At 39.8% G+C, this 24,806-nt stretch overlaps 1 protein-coding gene and 1 long non-coding RNA gene across 2 annotated transcripts; one reads left to right on the top strand and one right to left on the bottom strand.

Annotated features, from left to right (window-relative positions):
* Positions 1-493: 493 nt before the first annotated feature.
* On the top strand, positions 494-6,619 carry LOC140706966 (uncharacterized). The gene is made up of 2 exons (XR_012086943.2): positions 494-1,724; positions 4,700-6,619. It is a non-coding gene; the product is annotated as an uncharacterized LOC140706966 (long non-coding RNA).
* A 10,385-nt stretch (positions 6,620-17,004) lies between these two features.
* On the bottom strand, positions 17,005-24,806 carry LOC110075898 (fatty acid-binding protein 5-like). Its single transcript, XM_020787566.3, has 4 exons — positions 24,476-24,806; positions 21,371-21,543; positions 17,398-17,502; positions 17,005-17,244 (listed from the first exon to the last, which is right to left on the bottom strand). The coding sequence occupies exons 1-4, from the start codon at positions 24,552-24,554 to the stop codon at positions 17,194-17,196; spliced, it is 408 nt and encodes a 135-aa protein (XP_020643225.1). The 5' UTR covers positions 24,555-24,806; the 3' UTR covers positions 17,005-17,193.

Below are 24,806 nucleotides of genomic sequence, written 5' to 3'. Positions count from 1 at the left end.
GTCTACAAGCCGTCCCTCTTACCTCCTTAAGGGATGGCTCTTTCAAAAGGGCCCCCTGGCTAGATCTTAACTGCCGGGTAGCTTCATATGGAAGGAGGCGGTCCTTCAGGTATCCAGGGCCCAAGCCGTTTAGGGCTTTATATGTCAAAACAAGCACTTTGAATTGGGCCCGGGCAGCAACTGGCAGCCAATGTAACTTATACAGATATGTTCCCTGGTGGCTGCACCACTCACCAGCCACGCAGCTCGATTCTGGACCAGTTGCAGTCGCCGGACTGTCTTCAAAGGCAGCCCCACGTAAAGTGCATTGCAGTAATCTATGTGGGATGTTACCAGTGCATGTGTAACTGTCATGAGACTCCGCTCGTCCAGGTAGGGCCGTAGCTGCTATAATTTCCACAGCTGAAGGAAGGCGCCCCTGGCCACCGAGTCCACCAGGGCTTCCAGTGTTAGACTGGGGTTCAGGAGCACCCCCAAGCTTGATCAGATGGGCAGGGATATAATCAGATGGGCAGGATGTAAATACAATAAATAAGTAAATAAATAATAAAAATTTGTTGCTTGCTTACTTGTTTCAATTAGCAATGGTCTAGGATAAATATCTTTCCACAATGTGAATATGCAACTACATTTACATCACTTTGTGCTGCCTTTCTGGCAAAGGAAAATACTGTATGTGGCAAAACAGAACATTAGATGGCATAATATGTCTGTTCAAATCTTGTGCAATCTTCTTGAATACTTGGGTGATCATGACCACTGATTTCTAGATTCTCTTCCTAAAACTCCTGTTTTTTTCTGTCTCACTTTCTGGAAGAGATTAAAGCTCCCTGAAACTAATCTGACTAACCTGACAATATGACTATTGCAGACACATGGTTTAAACCAGGGAGTCTTGAAGCTTAACTTGTCAGAGAGCAACCACAGACCTAAAGCGAGTGGCAGTCCTCTAAGGCTTTAGCAAATAAAAGAGACAAACACTTCTCTCCAAAGCAAGCAAAGTGACGTGCTTTCGGGCTAGTCACTAGTTGGCATGCCATTCTTCAGCATCAGGCATTTTAGGATCTGCAATATACCCTTTTTCCAAAATGTTACAGTGTTCAGCATGTCATGGACATATGATGGGAATGGCGCAAACATTTCTGAGTGTCTGTGTGCCACAAATAGCAGTGTTAAGAGTAAACTTGTGGCAATAAAGAGATGGGAAGTCTGTGGGCTTCACATATAGTTGGGTTCCAACTCTCAGTAGCCCCAACTTGCATTAGTGGAAATTATAGCTTATCGTTTAAAGGGCCATTTATTTCTCAATTGACCTATGACATAGTATCACACACATTTATTGTATGCTGGTATACAACAATTTCATATGGCATTTTAGCGTGTTGAAAACACTATACAGATGGCATGACAATGATCCTTAAAACAAACTTGTGAGGTTGCCCATATTACTCCTTCACCTAATATTGCCTTTTGAGCTCATGGCTGAAGTACAATGTGAAACTAATATTTATTATTATTCTACACATCCACTTAATTTAATTGTTTCGGCTAATGCAAGTAGAGATGTTTATATGGGACAGAGATAGGCAATGGGAAATGTGTTTTTAAATGGAAAGAAGCACAAAATTGAAAATTATATTAACTGATCTGTTTTCTTTACAAATTTACATTTTCAGACTGAATTTGCTTCATAGCTAGAATAAAATTAAATCTCGAGTTTAAAGGTAGGTACGGTGCCTGTTGTTTGTGCTTGAATACCCAGTGTCTGAATATCTGTATTAACAAAGAACAGAACTTGGCGAAGTTAACATCTCGAAGGACCACTCCCAGAACAGTACTCCAAAAATAATACTCCCAGAATAAGGGAGTAACATATTTCTTCAGTGGTTAAGAAGACTAGAAATCTTGGCAGATGTGTGTATGGAGAAGAGCCAGGGATGAAGCAACAAAAATATCAAATGTACATAACAGGCTATAATAACAGAAGTATACTTCAATTACAAATCAACTGCACGCTTCCCCAACCTGGTGTCCTCCATAAGAGCTTCTATCATCCTATCTAGTGCCATGCTGCTAGTCCATCTAGTGGTGCCAGATGTTGCTAGGAATTCAACTGCAGTGTGCACTATCTCACATCCAGTCTTTAATATAAAACCTCTGAAATTCTAAATGTTAAGCCAGCAATTTAATAGGACATCCTTTCAACCAAATGGTTTTGCATGTTTTAGTGCTAAATGAGAGCTGAAATTCACAAGATTCTTGTACCTTCATACAACTATTCTTTTCTTTAGAGTGGTGAGACTAGTTGGAATATTCATCTTATCAGGGAGTGAAGCTGGATTTTGGAATAATCTCGCATTGGTGAAATTCCACGCTGGTTTCCCAATCACTACACTTCATTTAATCACAAGATTAAAATTCTTCTTCCTGTTATCTTTACAGCTGCCATTGTTTGCTCAATGCTTTAGGATACAGTATTTTGCAGTCCTCCAGAATATGCTGCATTCTTTGCAAACGCCAACACCCCAGCCCAGCTTTATAGAAGCTGCTATCACACAGGCGTAACACTTTACAAGTAGATCTCTCCAGCTGCTGCAGTAACAATTCCATAAGAACATAGATAACTAGAAATTTTGCACATTGGCATGATGGCCATCTCATAACTCAGAAATGGCTGGAGCAGATGAGAAGCCAGGGAAATCAAGGACCAAGGTAGCACCTTACTCTATTGCCTCCTATCCACATGCATATTCTACATCTAGACAACACCTGGAAACACGGCTTGTTGTTTCTGTTTGAATACTACTCTCTGTTTGATATTTTGTTTGTTTGTTTGTTTTGCAACCCTACATACTGCCTTTAGTCGGTTTGGCTGTGAGGGACTCTACTGAGAGTATTTTTTCCCCTCTCTAGAGTCTGTTGAAAGCACTGAGTCCATTTAAGTCTCTTGCTGAAAGCAGTCATGTTTGTCAGTTTGCTGTTTGATCAGTTCACAACTATAAACAAAGAAAATGTATTAAGACATTTCTACTATTTCTCAGAGTGTGTTGTTGAGACTCTAAGTACCAGCTAATAAGAAAAGGGGTGGACTACTCTAGGGGAACTTGAACCTATTCTGCTTTGTAAATTCCTGCACTTCTGTTGCATAACTAGAGGAATTTAACAAAAAATTCAGAACTCTGCAACAGTTTCTGGCCTCTGGAAACCACACAAAAACAAACAAACAAACAAACAAAAAAACCAAGGTTTGGTGAAGTTACTTTCTTGGAGTAGAACATCTCAAACAGCCAGATATTCTGACTGGAGGTTTTGGGGAAGATGTATTTTTTAAAAAAATTCTTACTAAGCTCTGGCAACAACACAAATACTGTATAAGACAAAATATTATTGGCCACATTTCCACTGCTAGTTGTGTGTCCTTTAAAGTGGGGCAAAAAGTGGATAATGCTGGAACTGCAAGTTTCCTCTGTTGCCTTGGACAAAGTCTCCACAGTTCAGATTACGGAGAACATTGCCAGGTTCATTGTTAAAAACCAGGTGGTGCCCTATTTTAACCTTACTGAATAACTTTATTTTTAAAATCTGCGCAGCTCCTGAAAAGCTATACATGTGTCATAATAATGAGGCCAGAGAAAATGATACAACAAATGAGATCTATTCAAACACTGAATCCTCTGAAGTGGCATCCCAGATGCAGTCTTGTCCGTTTACTCAAGTGTTTCTCTGGACAAAACCATAGTTACTGAGCAATCATGAGAAACATGATCTGTTGCAAATGTGACGGTTACGTGTCAAATGTAAGGACACAGACCAAGAACTCACTTAGCCTGACTTCCTCTCCTGGAACACTTCTGTCTACTCTATAGCAACAGAAGCCACATACCTCTAACTAAGAGCAAAGAATAAGCGTAAGGAGATTGTTTAAAATAAGTATCAAGAGGAGAAACACAATTTCCTTTTCCCCTCCATCAGACACCCTTCTCGAGGTTCTGGTCATCTCACGCAACCTTCTTCCCATTTCAGATTTCTGGTTTTATTTCTGAACTCAGAAAGTGTTTAGTAACATGATCTTTCCTTTGTGTAGAATTACTCTGCTATTCTGCTTTCCCTGTAAGAAGCTCAAGGTGGTAGGCAAGGCTCCCTCCTCCTCCTCCATTGTATTGTCACTACAATTCTATGACGTTGGACAGGATGAGAGAGTGACTGGATCCAGGTCACCCAGTGACCTGGATCTCCCATGACTCAGTCCAGGTGCAGCATCCCTAACCAGTGCCCCACTGGCTCACTTTCACACCTTTCTGTTGCATTGTTGGACATGGGGGTGGGGGTGCAGAGAGATCCTGGACTTATCTGTACCTGCCCTGATCTATGCTGACTTAAAACCTTGGGTTACTGAGCTGATTTCCTCCTCCCCTGCGCTCTCAAGCCTCTTCCTATTGGTGGCCTATAACCAGGGCAGGGAGCTCTTCCTCAATTGGGGGGGGGGGGAGCCCAATCACAAGCCCCTCCACCTCTCCTCTATTACAATATTTTCCAAAATAAACATAACTTCCTTGCTTCCTAAAAGTCCAGAATCTCAGCATAGTTGCTTTTTATAAGGGAGCTACTCATCTCTAGGGCTCCTGATGGTTCAAAATGCTGAATCCAGGCACCACACATGTGTTAAAGGTTTTTTCCCCATTGCTTTCCCTGTTTTCAGGCTTCTTGCTGAATCAATTTCTGCCCCAGCTCTCTGGCTTGTGCAACTGCAAACTGGAGCTCAAATTGACTGCTATGCCCCTGGGGTGTTATACTTAATGTTTCCTAAGGTCAGTCTGGCAAATGTTGATTTTATTTATAATGTTTCTATTCCTCAAAGTAAAGTCATGTTCCAGTGAATTTCTCTAAAATGAATTATATCAAACCAAAAAATGAAAAAGAAATATGCTTTAAACAGACAAATGAACAAAGCCATGTAGTCCTTACACAATAGAAAAGCAAGGGCAAGCAAAACCTTTATTAGATCACTAAAAAGAAAGCTAGCTTTTGATCTCTTCCATTATTTATCCAACTGTGCATCAATATATTGTAAATGGAGGGGGGAAGCAAAAGTCATAGCAGATGTCCATGCCAAGTTTGTTTCTTAAATCTCTTCAGTGTTGCTTTATAAATCTTATTGATATCTATTGCTGTATTTTAAATATAAAATGCTAACAGTGTTTGACATTGCTGTCACCTTCATTTCATAATGAAATTTTGAAAGCAGTCAGACAGCTGAAATATTCATATCAAAGAACAGCTGAAGACAAAGGAACAGGACCAAATATGCCACCATTTTAGCTTTTATATTTTTCTTGCAGGTAACAAAGCTTGAGGAAGAGGCATCCCAACCTTTTAGAAAGGGAGGAGGGGGAGCTCAACGTTTGGAACGTTTTGGACCACAGACCACAGAATCCTGCAGCCAGGAGATTCTAAGAGCTGGAAGTCCAAAAAAAAAAAACAAAAAAAAACTAATATGTCCAACCTGTGAGGAAAAGACTCTGCAAAACCTGGGAAAGCATCAAAGCATGGTGTGATGTGGAAGGAATGGGAACATCTGGGGAAGCTGTGAGGGCCAGATTGGGAACACAGGAGGGCCAGAGTCTCCCCTGAAACCTGAGGCATCTGACCTCTAGTGTCTCATAGTGATAGCAAAGGCATAGATCCAAAAAAGGTGTAACGGGGACAGGCTTGAGTCATACTTTTCAAAGAAACTACTCTGGAGGAAGTGAGTGCTGGGATGAGTGATTTATTACATTTGGCAGCCTTTAAAATTTTTGGCTAGTATATCAAACAAGTCTCCATTTGTATTTCAGGAGATGGCAGCCACTACCTCTGGGTTCTATTGTTGTAACAGTATGAGGATCATAACCAATGTTATGTTAACAAATAACATAACAAAGGAACTGCGTCAACAGCTCTGTGTTCTCTAATAAACAAAGTCTGGGTTTCATGTGTGTGAGGGTGTCCAAATTATTAAACACAGAGTGGAGTATGTGCAGATAAATAATGGTCCGGTTTTAACTTTTGCAGCACTGTGGGTATAAAAACAACTTTCAGCCTAGAGATTGTATGAATAAATATTTAAACAAGAAATAGCAGATCCTGCAAACCAAGCGCCTAGCACAAGGAAAAGGAAGAACAACATTGTTGCAATAAAGAACTCCCACAGACTCAGGGGTAAATTAAATCGGTGGTTTGTAAAACAGGGATTGTGGTACGACTTCTCATCGTCATGGTCTTAATGAAAGATTCTAAGCTGCCACTCCCTTCCTTAAGTTCTCCCAGAAGTTTAAACAAGTCCGGTCTTTTTCTCTTCCTGTTTTAATCCAGATCACTATCAGATTTATTTCTTCATACTCCAAATAAGAATGGAGTTTACCTAGACATTGCCTAAGTCAGAGATGGGGCCTTTACTACCGACAGGGCTGGAAGCTATTAATCGTGGATATACGTTTGATATGTAACCACATTCATCCTACTTAGTGAATTGTGAGAGTCGGATGGTTAGATGAGCAAAATCACAGGTGGGGCTATTGCAGAAATCAATTCAAAGGAAACATGCACCTCCCTGGTATAGGCAATCCTCAACGAAACAAAAGCAGTGATCTAACTTGGTGTAATTCAGACCACTCATCTGTCTGGTTCAGGAATGTCTAGACCAGGAACTCAGAATCTCAGGACCCTGACAACTCCCCATGTGACAGACACACACCCCAAATGCCAGGGGGACCTGTTGCACGGTTTTGAATTTCTGGTTAAATTTCTCTAGTTGCAGAACAGAAGTGGAGGGGTTCAAAGAGCAGAATAGCTTCAACTTCTCCAGAGCATCCTTCCCCTTTTTCCCTTAAGCTGGCACTTACAGTTTCAATAACTCACTCTGACGTTAGTAACAGGAAGAATACAAATCATTTTGTTCTCGAAGGCTTTGGCCGGGATACGATGGTTGTTGTGGATTTTTTTGGGCTGTTTGGCCATGTTCTTGAGGTTTTTCTTCCTAATGTTTCACCAGTCTCTGTGGCCGGCATCTTCAGAGGATAGGAGTCAGAACACAGACAGAATTCTAGCTCCTGTCCTTTGAAGATGCCAGCCACAGAGAATGGTGAAACGTTAGGAAGAAAAACCTCCAGAACACGGCCAAACAGCCTGAAAAACCCACAACAACCAAAAACCATTTTCTTTACTTATGGTTGAGAACAGATCAAACAGCAAACTGACAAACATGACTGCCTTAAACAACAGAAATCAACATACTCAAGAGAATTAGAGAGAGGCAGAGAAGGAATAATTACTTAGTGCTGCATAGATTGATAGTCCCTCCCCACCAAACCTACTAAAGTCAGCATGCAAAGCTGGAAAAACTCCAATAGGATCCACTGCCACCATCAGCCAACATGGCTGATGGAGGGTAGCAAATACTCCCTGGCTTCAAAGATGTTGATTTTCTTGGCACCACTAGTAGCAAAGAGTCAAAACAGATGGTATGGTTAGCATGACATTCAAAGTGAAGCTTCCTTAGAAGCTTAAATTTGTTTGCTGAGCCAAATGTGAGGATCTCAACTCTACACATAACAAGATACCTTAGTTTTATTTTATGATAGGTGACTGTAATTGTTTAACCATGCAGAACCATCAAAATTACCTCTCTAAATGTTTTATTAGATTCTGTTTGAGAAACTGGCACCTTGTCTAGCTTTACCATGAGAAAATGCAATCTGAGGGTCAAACTGTAGAATCCGAAGAGCACACAATTAGAAGAAGGAATTGCAAAAAGTCTCTAATTGTCACACTTCATATAGTTTTCAAAATGTGTGTTGCTTTGTTTTGCAACTGGTCTTCTTGACATAAGGCTTCATTTGCAAGTCTAATTTCTAAGCCACAGAGGTTTGTGGAAATCGTGTCTATGGATCACTAAAGTTATTTAAGCCAGAATGATCTGTTATCTCTAATGTACTGTACACTTTGAAGGTCAAATTAGATGATACTTTGCCTATGTATTGCAGAGATGGTGTTCCAAGTTTAGAAGAGGTGCTCGCCAACATGTCTGCGAAATGATTGTCATAGCACTTAATTTTCCTTACTTGTCTATCAGACTTCCTTTGCAGGTCTGGTTGCTGAACCATCTATCTGTAAAGAAATCCCTCATTAGGAGATGAGAAATAGGTTAATCACAGGGAATACACACTCCATTTAAAGACTAATTTGACCCTGAGTGGAGATCACTGGGTAACAGGAAGGCAAAACTTATCCCAACCTCCAACAATCCCTTGTTCTGAGCTCATTGTTTCTTTGCTGGGAAAATATAGTTTCATATTTTCCCAAATGATTTTATTTTCATTATAAAATAGGAAACTAGCTCTTGGGGAAACGCATTCAAAAATCTTCCAACTGCAAGGCTAAGTGAGCCCAGGAAGCCTCGGGGAAAGCTTTAATAGCAAAGAAGAACCTGTTGGTTTGCAATACTTTAATTTTAAGCGAAGAGCTCACTGAAAGGAACGAGGCTGCAAACATGCAAGAACAGCATTGTGTACATTTGACTTGTAATAACCTGTAAAGCAGTGGTTCTCAAACTTGAGGAACCCAGGTGTTCTTGGACTGCAATTCCCAGAAGACTTCACCATGAACTGTGCTGGCTATGATTTCTGGGAGTTGCAGTCCAAGAACCTCTGGGTTACCCAAGGTTGAAAACCACTGCTATGAGATGAAACAAAATGTTTCCTCCCTTCTATTGTGCAGCCACCCTGTCTCGTTCATGGAATTTTACAGAGAGGCCAAATCATTACATCTTCCATTGCAACCGTCACCCACCTTTTCCTAACAATAACAAGAAAGAGAGAAGGAGAGAACAGCTGAATAGAAACTTTTGACTGGTACATCTTGGATGCCAGACGTACAAATTTGCAGCCTAGTTGACTTCAAAAGTTCTGTTTCTTTTAAGCCCTCTTAGCCTCTGATTATTATGAAATAAAGCTTTAAAACAACTGCCTGGCAGATAGTGGCATGCACATCTCTAAAACATTATCGTAAAAAACCAACCCACTGGTTGACTCATATCCTGCCTCTCTGCCTTTGTTCTTTGTTCTTAATTTTCATGAGACTCCCATAGCCTCACTACTTTGACTGCTAAGTGAAGTTATTTGCCAAATGAGACAACCTGCTCGAGTCAATTCTACACTGCAAGCCAGTCTGAGCCACATAATCTCTGTACTTTGCCAGCAGCCTTCATTAAACAGCCTTCCTGGAATCCTTGTTCTGGCATCCCAGGACCTTGGTGTCATCACCAGTGACCTTTGCCAAGTCTCTCCACCCCCTCACCCCCCTTTTTTTAGCATTGGGATCTGCCGCATGCAACCCATGGGCTGTACTAAGTCCACCCAGGGAATACAGTATGAGAGACAAAGTGAAGGGCTTCATCACCATGATCTTCTCCTTGTTCTCTCTCTGCAATTTGTTTATCTATTTCTCTGCAGATTAAGGTCTCACTGATCAATTAATGTAGACCCTAGATAGATAGATAGATAGATAGATAGATAGATAGATAGATAGATAGATAGATAGATAGGTAGGTAGGTAGGTAGGTAGGTAGGTAGGTAGGTAGGTAGGTAGGTAGATAGATAGATAGATAGATAGATAGATAGATAGATAGATAGATAGATAGATAGATAGATAGATAGATAGATAGATAGATAGATAGATAGATAGATAGATAGATAGATAGAGTGGTGTCTCGCTTAACGATTGCCTCGTTAAACAACAAAACCATTTGACAATGAAATTTTTGCAAAAATTTTGGGGAAAATTTGCTTAACGATGATCAGTTCCCTGCTTCGACGATTTAGATAGATTTATGTTGTTAGCCGCCTAGAGTGGTCCTGACCTGACCAGATAGGCGGGATATAAATAAAATAAATAAATAGAAACAGCTGATTGGCGGTTCTAAAATGGCTCCCCACTGTGTTTTCAGGATGGATTCCCTGCTTTACAGGCAGCGAAAATAGCCGCCCCTATGGAGGATCTTTGCTGGACGGTGAGTTTTCAGCCCATTGGAACGCATTGAACCAGTTTCAATGCATTTCAATTGGCTTTTTCGTTTCACAAGATGACGTTTTCGTAAGACAGCGATTTTCGTGGAACTTATTAACATTGTCTTGCGAGTCACCATGGTAGGTAGGTAGGTAGGTAGGTAGGGAGGGAGGGAGGGAGGGAGGGAGGGAGAGAAAGAGAGAGAGAGAGAGGTGCCTTGACTTATGAACTTAATTCATTCCAGAAGATGGTCGTAAGTCGAAACACCATTTCCCATAGGAATGCACTGAAATGCCATTTTTGGTTGTATCTCAAGGTGCCGGTCACAAGTCAAAGCATTTGTTCCCATAGGAACTAACGGAAAAGCGGTTAATCCGTTCACTACCACTAGGGGGAGACTTCTTTCAAAAAATCTAAGATGATTTATGTTAAAAAAGGGCAGGAAAGGAGGAAGGAAGGGAACAATGGGGAAAAGAGGAAAGAAAGAAGGTTGGTAAAATATATTTGAACTAGCACAATGCATGGTGCAGATGGTTGTGTGTGATATTGGGGATTATTTGTAAAAGTTGATTTTCTATTTGAATACTGAATTGGTACAATGTAAGAGGATTTGTACCCATGACAACTTCTGTGCATTTGAATCTGTTTTGGGGAGAAATTAAGACAGATCCCTGGGGCACACCGCTTTCACCTCTCTCCAATGTGAAAATTGCCCATTGACACCTATTCTCGATTTCCTGGTTCTCAACCAATTCTCAATCCCTAAGAGGACCTGCCCTCTTATCCCAATTGTGGAGTTTTCTCAGCATGTCAAATGCCTTCTGAAAATCGCCTTCTGAGGGACCTTGTCAAATGCCTTCTGAAAATCCAGATAGAAAGTATCCACTGGTTCGCCCACATCCACATGCCTGTTGACCTTTTCAAAAAATTCTAAAAGGTTTGTGAAGCAAAACCTACCCTTACAGAAGCCACACTGATGTTCCCTCAGCAAGGCTTGTCCTTCCATGTGTTTTAAGATTTTATCTTGGATGAGGCTTTCCACCATGTTCCCTGGAACAGATGTTAGGCTAACTGGTCTGTGGTTTCCCAGGTCCCCCTCCTTCCCTTTTTAAAGATTGTCATGACATGTGCTATCCTCCAGTCCTCTGGCAATTTATCAGTTAGGTCTAGAACATTCTCTCTTTTAACCTGTATCTGATTTAATTCATCAGTCAGGAGTGGCCATTCATGCAGTGCAATCTACCCAAGGTCTTCTGTTGTGAAGACAGATGTAAAGAATTCATTTAATTTCTCTGGAATCTCCAAGTCCCCCTTTACCTCCCCTTTCCATCCCTCATCCTTCAGAGGGCCAGATGCTTCTTTGTCAGAGTGCTTCTTTACCACAGAAATTACAGCTACTTGTTCCACAGCAAACAGTGAAGAACAAACCCAGAATATTCTTAGATGGATTTTACAGTGACCTCTCCTGAAGAAAACAACCTTGTATTATTTGTTCTTTGAAATGTGTGTAAACAATAGAAAATAAATGTCTTCCTAAATAATTCTTAGAAAAATTACAAAGGAGGTTCATCTATGGTCATATGAAGACTTTACAAACCTACAGGCATTAATGGTACATGTGTTCCAAGGATCACAACTTTGATGTATGGGCAAGAAATATTCCAACATTTAGAATATGTTTATTTTTCAGAGTTCTCTCTGAAGATGCTGGAGCCAAACAAACCGCCCTTCAGTATCCTGACTTAATTAGATCAGAAGCAAGAAACAGATCAAAGCCTTGGACATAGTCAGATACCATAAGCAGGCTAATAATACATTGTGACCACCACTGCTCACAATGCAAAATTTTGAATTAATATTATATTGGCTCATGAAAAACCTGGATATATTTTCACCTTTCACCTTAATTACATGCAGATAAAGGAATTAACAGCAACATTGTCAAATGTTACTTAGAAAAATGGGAAGTGAAGATGTTGTTGTTATTTAGTTGTTAAGTCATGCCTGACTCTTCATGACTCCATGAACCAGAGCACATCAGGCCCTCCTGTCTTTCACTGCCTCCCGGAGTTTGGTCAAATTCATGTTGGTCGCTTCAATGACACTGTCCAACCATCTCATCCTGTTGTCCCCTTCTCCTCTTGCCTTCACTGAAGATAAAAGATGCCAAGACTTATACCTATTAAATGTCATGATTTCCATGCTCAAAATATGACTGTGTTTGAACCCAACCCATTACAATGCAATACAATTATACATAGATCTCCTGAGAAGTAAGTAGACCTTTAGGACTTACTGACAAGAAAACACATATTGGATTGCAACCTAGGAACAAAATGGTGCCTGACTAGAGATGAACAGAAGAATATAGAAGCCATAAATTTACTCCACACCAAAGTTAATTCATGTAGCATAAAGATATGATGTGAATGAAAAGAATCCATAGTCTAAATGTACAAGAAGATCAAATGCAAAATTGAAAAGTCGAAAAGGAGAGAGGTTTTCTTCTACAAAATTATGTGGGAAACATGTTCCCCAAAAGAAGCTTTAGAAACAGAAACAGGCACTTTTGCATAATATGAGTGGTGATGATAAATTGCATACTTGGAAACTCTAATAAAACAGGAATATACATAGACAGAAATGGCTCTACAACCATTTATTTAACTTTAAAGCTGGTGTGAACAAAATAAAAAAATAAGTATCCCAAATGTCTTCATACAAAAGATCAAAACTAATTTTAGGAAAGAATATTACAAAGAACAGTGGTTCCCAAACTTGGGTCCCGGATATTCTTGGAATACAATTTCCAAAAATCCTGGTAAGCACTGCTAGTGGTGAAGGATTCTGGGAGTTGTAGCCCATGAACATCCGGGGACACTAGGTTGGGAACCACTGGCCTAGAAGAATCAGGAAAGAAACCTTTCATTTGTAAAAGGATGCTACCTTTGGCCCACCAGGTGTTCTTAATTACTTCTCTCACAATTCCTTACCATTGGCTATGTTTGCTGAGGCTTCTGGGAATTGAAGTCCAAAATATCTGGAGGTTGTTCCCCAACCACAACCTACATAAAGGAGCCTCCAGGGTAGGTGATCCTTGCTAGAAATGTGTACTTCAACTTGCTTCAACCACCATAAAGCAGACAATGTGACTTCCAAAAATCAAGAAATGTGACTTTTCGCCAACTGTTTTGAATATCCCACGGAGGTCTAATGTTTCTGGTGAAAACACACTACATAACTTGGCCTTTTTAAAAAAAAATCCATATCCATAGTAGGTGGACGCTCTTCCAGTTTGTCTCAAAGAGTAACATGGAATAATAAGATGGAAAGCTGCATTCAAGCACATTAACAGAAGCATCCATGAAAATAAGGCATTGGTTAGTTTTGAGACATAATTTCTGCAAATTATTTTTCTATTACAATTTCCAAGCCCATTCAGGTTTAAAAGGTACCCCAATGTAACCCGTTGCTTGCAGAACAACTTAAATTATTTTAATTTATTTTCTTTAGTACTTTGAATGGTAAGAATATATCTTCTTTCAGATCAATATAAAACCTAGGAAAATAAAGCACTTCAGAGCAACTTTCAATGAGCCATGAGCCTTCTTTTGGTGTAAACACTAATAGAATTATACTCTATCTTCCATCAATTTGAAATGGACAAGAAGCACATGAATTAGGATATAATCTTTAGAATGCATACTCGGAAGGAAGCCCCACCAAATTCAGCAGTTTTAGAAAAGGTAGCAGACACCTGAGTAAGTGGAGTTGTACATGTAAGCTCACATTAAAATATAGCAGTAAGTCTTTAAGGTGCCACATTTTTATCTTCTTTATTTTTCTGTTGTTTTTGCCTGATACAAATTCAGGAGGTCTTTTTTTCCCACACAAGAAAATACAAAATTACATCCTAAATCTCTACCAACTAATCTGGTGGGAGAAACCATATACAGCATTGTCTCGTTCCCAGCAATATAGTCCAAGATTCTCTCTAATTTTCTACTAGTGCTGGGTGCCCCCACCCCCATATGTGGGGTTCCAGGCACAACTGGAAGCAAATGGACAGCAATATGGGCTCGGCTGCACAGACGTGCAGCTTAGAGGGAACGTAGGTTCCAATGGAGACTTTGAAATGCATTAACTCTCAACCAAAGCATTTTTTAAAGTTCACGGGTCTGGAATAGAACTTTCTTGACCAATATATAAACAAGACAACAGCTGGAGCGGATGCTGTGCTTTGTTTTGTTTTAATTCCCACAGGTTTCAAGAGTAACTCTTTCCCATGAGATAAAATTTTACAAATAAATCAAGGCAGTTGGAATCCATTGATCTATGTTTATATTGAATTATCTGCTTACATCATCCAGGTTGAATGGACTGAATAGATTATGAGATTCCAACTGTTGTAGTTAACATTCTGACCAATCAGGTTTTCTCACTGTTTCCACCTTTACTGGGCACATATATAGGCATACGTAGATACACACACATGAGAATTACCTGCCTGTAGTTTTAGCCCATAAAGATGTGATGAGTAAATGAATATTGCGATCATGATATGGGACTGAATCCAACTAACAGTCTGAAAGAGAGTAGATCTATTGAATAAAGCAAAGTGTGCTGCTTATATACCACCCCATAGCACTTAAAACACCCTCTGGGTGGTTTACAATTTAATTATCCAGACTACAAATTGCTCCACCAACACCAAGCTGGGTACTCAGTTTACCAACCTTGAAAAGATGGAGGGCTGAATGAACCTCAAGCTGGCTATGTGGGATGGAACCCAGGTCATGAGCAGAATTTTGGCTGCAGTACTGCAATTTAACCACTGCACCACAAGGCTTCTCTTTAAATGGGTCTCTCTACTTATGATCCAGTGGGACTAATTCTAGTCCAGCTGGGACATTCCGCTGGATTTAGTACATAACCTTTCATACCTCATGAGCACCTGCCAAGACAAAGGGTGTCAGTGTCAGCCCCTGCACTACAGTACTTGCACTCATACCATAATGGCATCAGGGATTAGCATAGAGAAGCAGAAGTGAACACTCAGCAGTTAGGGGCCTGTGTCTCCAAATGGCTGGCCATCATAATTACATCAGCAGATTCCAATTGCTTTGTATATTTCCAAAGTTTTATCCCTTTCCAAAGACTTTTCTCTTCAAACTTATCAGGAAGGGAGATAGTAATAGTGTACCTCTGCATGATTTTGTTTGCTTTATAGATAGTTATAAAAATATTAGATCCTCAGTGGAACATCTATTACTATAATCCCTTTGTTTTGGAGAGAAAAATAACATAAAGTTGTAATGGAGGGGCAGCATGATTCTATGGAAAGTAGGAAAACAAATGGAAGAAATATGCAAGTAACAAACCCAAGAATCTTAAGAGCATGTGCCGAGCCACCACCATCAATGAATGGCAGGTCATTTACATATCATAGGTTCACAAGAAGCATAAGAAGAAAGGTAGAATGGTCAGTGAAAAAAAAAACTCCTTGACACAACTATGTGACAGGTATGTATGGATGTATATTAAAGGAAACCTCCCTGGGTCCAATCTGGGAATTGAGAGAATCATAAAATCCAAGACTCAATGCAAAGGTGACAAAGGGATATTCCAGTTAGAGTCAAGAGGACTTTGTGCCAGTTGTGCCATATATAGGTTATCATTTAGAAGCAGTTCCACTCCCCCCACCCACGGACAACAAATGACACAAAGGACCATACATAAACTGAGTTTCGTATATTACACCAGCAGTGATGAAGTAAAAATCTAGAAGATATTAGGACCTCCTGAAGAAGAGATGCACAGGGTAAGAATGCAAAAAGAGGCATGCTGAATCAGGCCAAAAGTCTATCTCATCCAACATTTTGGAAGTTTAAAGGACAGCCAAAAGGGCCTAAGTGCATCTGTACCTTCTGCTTAATGTATCCCAGAAACTGAGACTCACAGGAATACTCCCTCTGATACTAGAGGTGATCAATAGCCAACCTAATTAGCCATTGATTGCCATAACTATTATGAATTTATTTAAACTCCTTCAAAAGCCATTCATGTTGACCATCATCACTGCATAACAACAAATTCCACCATCTAATCATGCACTGTGAGAAACAGCAATTTCTTTTATCTGTATTGAATCCCTCACCAATCACTATCAGTGGGTGACCTCAGGTTCAAATATTAGGAGACAGGGAGAAAAGCACTGCCCTATCAACTTTCCCCATACAACACATACTTGTATACGCCTCATAATTTCTCCTTACTCAACTTTTTTTCCTAAGCTAAATAGCATAGTAACCTTTCCTCACAGGGAAGTCCTTCCAGTTCCTTGTTCATTTCATTCATCCCTTCCTGCACTTTTTCCAGCTCTTTAATTTGTTTGGGATTTGTTTGTTTAATTTAATCCCTCCTAAGATTATACTACAAGAGTCATCAATCCTCAATAGCACTCAAGGGGATTATGATCTAATAGCCATTTAGGAAATCACATTACTCATTCATGTTCTAAAATCTTGTTCCCCAGGTGTCACTAACATCAGTGCTTTACAAGAATGTGAACAAAAATGCTTTCGTCCTCCCCTTATGACCCCAAAACAAAGCACATTTACTGCAGAATGTTATTGAACTCGGCAGAACCTCTAAGAAAAAAAGTTCTAAGATATGTAGGATCATAGTAACAGTGTGCTTAGCATTTTCTTGAGAAAGCATCTTAATTAGAAATCATCATCATCATCACCATGTTAGAACTGCAGAGCTGGAAGGGACCCTATGGATCATCAGGTCCAGCCCCTGTCAAGGGGGCATAGTGGGGAATCAAACCCTCAACCTCTAGCTCTACAGCCAGATGCCTAAACCACTGAGCCATCCAGTCAATTCTCTTTTCATATTTCCTCTGACTGGAATTCCTAGGACTTTTGGGGAATTAAAAAAAATACTTTAAAACAGTTACGGTTTTTCTATTTAACACTTGCAATTTTAATATTCTCAATACATCACATACAGTACTAATTCCTCCAAAATGCTCCAAAAAACCTAGAGTGCAGGGCAAAGAATGAGAAACAAGGGAGTGTATAGTAGTTTTGTTGCTGGAAGTAAACAGTTGGTCACGGGGCTCCCAATCCAAAGAGGAAGCCAGTGTTTTCATACTTTCTGGTAGACCCGAGTACATTTGGCACTATTCATGACACATTCCTGGAAGACAAAGAAAATTCATTCATTAAGTCGCTCTTCAAATTGGTAAAGAAAAGGGCAATACAGATGGAAACTTATTATGCATGAAACATACGACATTCCAGCTATTGTGTACAAATCTGGCATGGAAAACAAAATAAAAATTCCACTTACTACAACCAGCTTCCCATCAACTATCTTCCTTGTTATCGTGGCCTCTTTGCCATCCCACTTCTGACTTTGGGTCAACACGTTGTTTTCATCTAAGGTGATAAGAGTCTGTAAAGGAATAGGCATGTTGGTCCTTAGCCAGTTCCACAGATAATTGATTCCAAAAATTTAACCTTGATACAGAACAAGAAAATAAGACAATAGTTCCCATATTTCTGATATTGTGGTAAAGCACATGACTAAAATGTCTGCTTGTATGAACACTTCCACTATTCATCAGAAGGGCCTGCCCCAATACTTCCATTATTCATCATAATGCAAGCTACACAAAACAGACTACTTTCACCAAGTGATAAATTATTACGGTGAGCCTGTGATCATGTGAGTTGTGTGACTGTGAGCAGCATTAGTCTAGAAGATGAGGTGAATTTCATCATTTTCTTGTTTTTCCAGATTTATAATTGGATGTGGAAAGTTCCTCTCACAAAAACAAAAGGAGACAGAATTCAAATATTATAAGCAGACCTATGTGCCAAATTAAACACTTTTGAGTACCCTATTCCCTTTCCAGCCCCATCATGTCTATTTTTTTACTATGGCATACCTCCAGTTCCTCACCTACTGCAAATTCTTCAACCTACATTCCTCCAAGAATCCCCACCCCACTAGCTGACCAAGTTCTCTTCCCCAGCAAGACAAGAGTATGAAACGACAGTCAGAAGCAGCCGTGTGCACAAATTCCCCATTCCCTAAAAACCACAAACACTCATTATTGTTAGTTCACACAATTATTGGAGCATAATTGTGAAGGCTCAGAGTGCTTAACAGTCTGTGGAAAAATGATAAACAAAAATGTTCTGTGATTAACCTGTGCTGCTGTGCTTTTTCCTCTATAAAATTCTGTCCTGACAGGTATGAGTAGAACTAGCTAATAACAGGGCAGAAAATGCAAATGATACCCAGCTATGTGAATAACCCACATATGTCATTAAGTCAAGGGTAGGAAATTTGGGCCTTTCAGATGCTTTGAACTTCAACTTCTAGAAGTACCAAAAAGTAAGCCCAACAGTAAAGGGTTCTGAGAGTTATAATCCAAAATATTTGGAGGACCAAAGGATCTTAGAATAGTATTAAATGTTTACATACATGTTAATTATTTCAATTAAGCCCATTTAGGGCTTCCTAAACGACTGTGCCCATGAGTTTAATCAGTCTGCATTACCTACTTTTTCATCTTTAATAATGCCTCAAATTCTGCCACCTTTCTCATTTTGCCTCATGATAAGTCACCCTCTGTATTCCAACTGACGACATTTTCTCCTTGATAAACAGAAGGAGGGGAAACCAAGAAGAGCAATTTGCATATGATAAAGACAGGTGTAGAACCAGTCTGAGGAGTATAATAATTCTAGGGGAGGGAAAGGTTTTGACAAGTAGTCATTACTGTGAGGATTGGCTGTGGGCCAGGGCTTACTTCTGCATGTTTTTTTTTCTTGCATTTGCTTTTATCTTTGGGGGTTTTCCATGCACCAAATCACTTGGGAGCAGACTGTATGGCTTTGAGAATTGACATGACCTGGCATCTTATGCATACTGTCATGCAGGTGGTACAGGTTCAAGTTGTGCCAATTTGGAGGAGAAGCCTTTGAAAGGGATCTTCAGCTTGACCCACATCTTTAGCTTAGTGAGAACAGTTCAGTTTCAACCACAGGCAAGGCAGTCCCAGGGAAAACTCACTGAATTATTCAGGCAGGTTCTGTGACCGGACTGTATCAAAATATATAAGTGTAGCAATGATGCTGATGCCATAACTCCACAGCATAATAAAATAACATGTTCTTTTATGGCCCAAGAATAGAAAATTGAGTCACCAAACCACAGAGTCACACTTTTGTCATATTAAGGCTGAAGACCTTTATCGTGAAAACAAACTAACTAACTTTTGCAGTGAGAACAGCAAGAAGTATTGGTCCATTAGAAAAAAGAATCTTAAAGCAATGGTCCTTCACTTTGCTAAGTATTATGTTGCCCTAATCATCGGTGTTATCTTCTTGAATGCTAACCTTTTTGGTAACTATAATGCATAAAAAGGATCCATGGTGGCTTACATGATAAAACTAAAAGCATTGAACTATTCAGTATTTAAAAGAAATTAAAAAAACATACAGTATTAAAAATGTTAGGTAAAAGAATTACTAAAACAGATTTAAAAGCAACAAAAATATAAACCATCCCATTTTAATACCTCTCTTAGATAGCTAGTCACTGAGGAAAAGGCTATCTGAAGAGAAAGTTATTTGCCTGCATGCAGAAGGACAGTAAAGATGGGGCCAACCTGGCCTTCCATAGGAGGGTGTTCCGGAATCTGGGAGCATCAACAGAAAAGACCCTCTCCCATTTCCTCACCAATTTCCCCATACACCCCAAAAGTAATGCTTGCGAGCTTCAGAGGGAATGCAGAATCATATCTGAGTCTGATGAGAAAAAACCATAGCAAACCTTTGGCTTCTGCATTTCCCTCACCTGGTCTACCATGGCCACTGGGAGGTATATGGAAGTTCTCCATTTCAGTTTAAATTAACCCCAGCTCACAATGTCATCAGAACTCACACTATGGTTAAACATCTATGGTTACTTAGAAAAGCCATCTCAGATCAAAATTTATGGACTTCATTTATTTCAATGAACCTTAATGTGCTTATGTTGATGTTTGTAGGATACCTCTGCTTAAAGTTTGTAGCTGCGATTCTGTTCCAGTGACATGCATACACTCCTGGCAGGAAGCTGCAGCTGCCAGCAGGCGGGGTAACACCTTATTCTGCCATTTCTCTTAGAGTTGGAGCATAAGATTGAAGGGTTATTTCGGCCAATCTTGGTTACGATTAGGTAACTAGTATCCTATCTGTCTCTCTCACAAAATACTATGTAAATCATGCTAAGTAAATAAAAGAGCTTTCAGGGCGTTGCTTGTAGGCTCTGCTGGCTCAGACATCCACTGTTGACTCCTTTGTTCTTTCTCTAAGGCAATTAGCCTTCCTTTGTTTCGTGATCACCCAGAGATGTTCCTTCAGGGCTACTTTATTATCACAATCTTTCTAAGTTTAAATGTTTAAGGTTGCAATGCTGTCTCCATCTACCTGGAAGTAAGTTCTACTGAACTTGACAGAACTTACTTAGGGTAGATCTACATAGGTCTGTACTACTGATGTGGCTGTTGTTATATACTACTCATTTGAACATGTTTTTAATCTGTGGTTGATATTTTGAATGTGTTCTCTTATCACAAAATTTTGAAAGTTGCTCTAGAAACATGAATGATGAGTGACGAATGAGGCCTAAAATAAAAACAATAAATTCAGGTGACACTGCAAGAAAAATAGATGACAATAAGTTTAATCCAGCCCAAAAATATCTGAAGTTATCATCATTGCTAACTCAATGACTGATAAACTGAATTCAGTATCAAGCTAACTTAAATAATTTCACTTGAATGGGCATGCCTTTGCGTAGCACTAAAAAAAGTACAACCAGTATCATTCACAGCAACACTACAAATACTGTGAGGGAAATTACTACATTATTCATGAGGGACTAACTTGTATGCAACAAAACTCATGGTGAACCTTCAAGCAGGAATTGCCTCTGCATGCTTCCTGAGTAACTGTTTCTGTTATCCAGAGTTCAGCTACTTTGACTGGATAGCTGTGGTCCAACACTTGCTTTTCCAAGCTCATTCTTTTACGTATTTGCGAAGGCTTTCAAGGTTGGGATCTAATGGTTGTTGTAGGTTTTTCGAGCTCTTTGGCCGTGTTCTGAAGGTTGTTCTTCCTAACGTTTCGCCAGTCTCTGTGGCCGGCATCTTCAGAGGTGCTGTCCTCTGAATATGCCGGCCACAGAGACTGGCGAAACGTTAGGAAGAACAACCTTCAGAACACGGCCAAAGAGCCCGAAAAACCTACAACAACTCATTCTTTACCTTTGTTTTTCGGCCATCTATCGTATCTTCATCAAAAGGCTCTCCAATTTTGAAGCAGCATTCAGAGGTCTTGAAAGTGCTTTCTGTTTTTATATTCATTTTATCTCCATCCCTGGTGATGATAACATCTGGCTTAGCCATGCTTCCCATCTTCCTCATGGCCATGCCAACACCTGCCAGGCAGAAAGAGCAGAACCTGTCAGGTTTAGCCAAACACAGTGATAATAATGATGAAGTCACACACACACAAGATTTCACAACTTTCTAATTAGGGGAGGAAGGAGAAATCTGGCGAGTCAGCAGAGGTGTTGCTGCATTGTAAATAATAGGGTGCTGATTACAGCCCTTTTAATTTTATTCTGCCATACATGGCAATAGTTTTTGTAAAAGCTCAGCATTTTTTTTTAAAAAAGCTGTACTCCAGATGCAATTCTAAAAATTAATCTGCTTAGGCAAAAGATACACATTCAATGGAATGCAACAAGTTTAGAAACATAAAATAAGAGTATAAAAAAACTTTTGAAATGGAATAAATTGCAAAGCAAATGATACCTCTTTCAGGGAGAGATAAAATAATGCAGTACAGATTTATAAATGTCCCTGCAGTTCAGCTATACTGAGATTAAAGGTTAGTATCCCTAAATACTGTACTTAATCACTACTTGATAGTTAAAACCTCAAGTGAAGATGTACACCATAAAAACAAATTACAAACAGATTTCATGCCACTTTAAAAAAGTGCTTTCCAACTGTCAATGAATCTTTAAGAATGGAATAAGTAAGTTGAATAAGCAAGTGAACAAATGATGGGATTCGTGTACACATATCAAACACCATTGTCCCAGGATCCAATAGCAAGTGTAAGAGAAGATTAACAACTTCGTTAGACCATGACATATAAGCATAGTCTAGGAAGTTTTGTTTTCCTTGCAGCTGCTTCCTCAATGAAGACAAAATGTGATACAGAGCAATCCTATGACGATCTGAATACTGTACATAGCAGACTAGCCTCCCTACAGCCTCCATTTGTTGGGCACAGGAACCTCATGTGAAAGATTAAGTGTGTGTACTATGGGAAAGGGTGAAAGGTCAAAAGAGCTACTTTGTTAACCTACACCACTGAGATTCCCATTACCATCATGCCCATTATGGATTCTGGGAAGTGCGGTCCAAAGAAGTAATTTTTCCAAATCTAGCTGGATGAAGAAATCTTTGCAAGCCACAACACTCACACACTGCAGCTCCAGACAGAAACCCAAAACTGTCTTCTATTTGCCACTCATTGTCAGGGTTGTGGATATTCCATGGTCTTAGGGTCACACTTGGACATGCAAGTCATTATATAGAGCACGATCACATTCACTCTCAAAAGAGAAGTCCCTAAGGATTCAAAATAAGTGTGGAATAGTTAGAAACTGAACCTTAGTGTTGGCTTTTGCTCCTGCCCTAGAAGAAGAGGATCTGAAAGCATCGATATACAGCATATATATAGAGTATGAAGCATTATTTTCTTTGCTTAAATTTATATGGATCAGAGAATTCAGCTTGTCCTGCAAAGTTTGGACTGCTGGCTCTGAATCTAGTACAAAGTATGCACAAACTTGTCCAAGAGTCATCACTGAATTCTCACTTCATTTTAGCTGAATTAATCCACAAGGACAGAAGGAAGAAAGGCCCTAACAAAACAGCCGGATGTTAATTCAGGAAACTGTTGTTCTTCCCAGTTTCACCCTCAGCTGGACTTATTGCTTTCTAAACATGTACTCTTGGCAGACCTATCACTGCAGTACAAAATTATTCATCATTCATGTGTCTAATGCAGCATTTAATTTATTTGTGGGGGTGGGAGAGTGAGAACAATATCATTAGGTTATAGTATGCATTCATATTCTTGATTTTGGAAAATTTGGTTTCAGGATTCCGCCCCCCCCCCCTTTTATGGTGAGATCACAAAGTCACATATTGAGATTTTTTAAAGCACCAGCTACTCTTTGAAGATCAGGATACCTGCTGTTCAGATTCTTTCTCTGCCAATAGCGTCTAGATGTCATCCAATAATAACTGCATTACATATTCCAGTTCCATTTTTAAAAATTGCTTTCCATCCAGCATCAAAGAAAATCTCAGATAAATTCTTCCCACCCAGTTCTGCCCTCTGCCCATCCCCTTCACCGTTCCCTCAATACCCCAGCCCCCTTTCTGCACCCCATGACTGTTTTTCAATGGAGTTTCACACAAAAGATCTGCAACCCTTTTTTCCACTCAGCAGCTCATGTTTGAAACAATATCCATTTGTATGTATATAAACCCAAGCTCTTCTCCACAGACCTTGGACAGAGCATTCAGTCTCCCAGGAGCTGAGAAAATAAAACACAAAGCTCCTAATCCCTGATCCCCACATGAGCTCAGAGAGAAAGACGTGCTTCCAACAGAGGAAAATTAATTAATTCCTATTCCCTCTTCATAATCCTCCACCCTAATAAAGACAGACAAACTATATGTGCATGAATGAGAAAGATAGTGATGTGCATTGTCACTGGGGAAATGCATGGCAATTTAACAGTACGGTGCATACACAAAAAACACAAAAGAATCTATGCCGCACATACACCCAGTACAAAGCAGAGACAGGAGTTTTACAATCACAGCAGGAGCCAATAATTCATATAATCCAAAACAGCCATTTAAAGAGATAATTCTGCCAGTAAGATTTACAGCTTTTGACTGTAGTCCTTTTTATTTACATATGCACAAAATCAAGTTATGCACACGTGAACAAAGCACAACTTGGAATATGTCATTCACTGTATGATGTGTATATGTATACAAGGTATGTTTATACAAAAAAGTCAATTCCTCTTATGCAATTATGACATTGCTTTAGTAATTTAAACACCCTTCTTTTCTCTCTTAATCCTGACTTTTCCATGTTCCCATATTTTTGAAAAAATTCTGTTTTGTAATATCTATATCTATATCTATATCTATATCTATATCTATATTATTATATATATTAATAATAATAATATTATATGTAATTATAATGCCCCCATCCTTTTATAAGATCTCCTTCCATCCTCTTTTTTTGACAAAGCACTTCCTTACCCAATTCCTTCATAAACTCTTCAAAGCCTTCACTGGAGATGAGGTGCCATCTGCCTACAAACACGTCTGGGTTGGCCATCACACTGCGAGGGATGGAGCGGTCCGGCTCGACCAAGAGGTAGCAAAGAAGCGACTCAACAGAAACTCCAGCCTAGGAACCCGGGGCACGGGAGGTTAGAGGGAGGGAGTCTTTATATGGATGTCCTGAGCATGTGCTGCCGGCCAGAGACCAATGGGGAAAGGTAACGTCAGAGATGCCACCGCCCGGCCCTGAACTGCGAAGACGCCAAAAGAAGGGCTCGCGCCCAAAGGGGCTTCTCCGCGGGGAGGG

Source organism: Pogona vitticeps, chromosome 4, assembly GCF_051106095.1.
Source record: "Pogona vitticeps strain Pit_001003342236 chromosome 4, PviZW2.1, whole genome shotgun sequence".
NCBI classification, from domain to species: domain Eukaryota; kingdom Metazoa; phylum Chordata; class Lepidosauria; order Squamata; family Agamidae; genus Pogona; species Pogona vitticeps.
This window is presented reverse-complemented; position numbering and strand designations above follow the sequence as displayed.

Bases quoted from the DNA above. Each gene is read 5' to 3' on its own strand.
- LOC110075898 (XM_020787566.3), bottom strand. From the start codon at position 24,554: ATGGCCAACCCAGACGTGTTTGTAGGCAGATGGCACCTCATCTCCAGT. The intron at 21,544-24,475 runs GTAAGGAAGTGC...TCTGCCTGGCAG, and splicing joins AGAGTTTATGAAGGAATTGG to GTGTTGGCATGGCCATGAGG. The intron at 17,245-17,397 runs GTAAGTGGAATT...TTTGTCTTCCAG, and splicing joins TTGATGGGAAGCTGGTTGTA to GAATGTGTCATGAATAGTGC.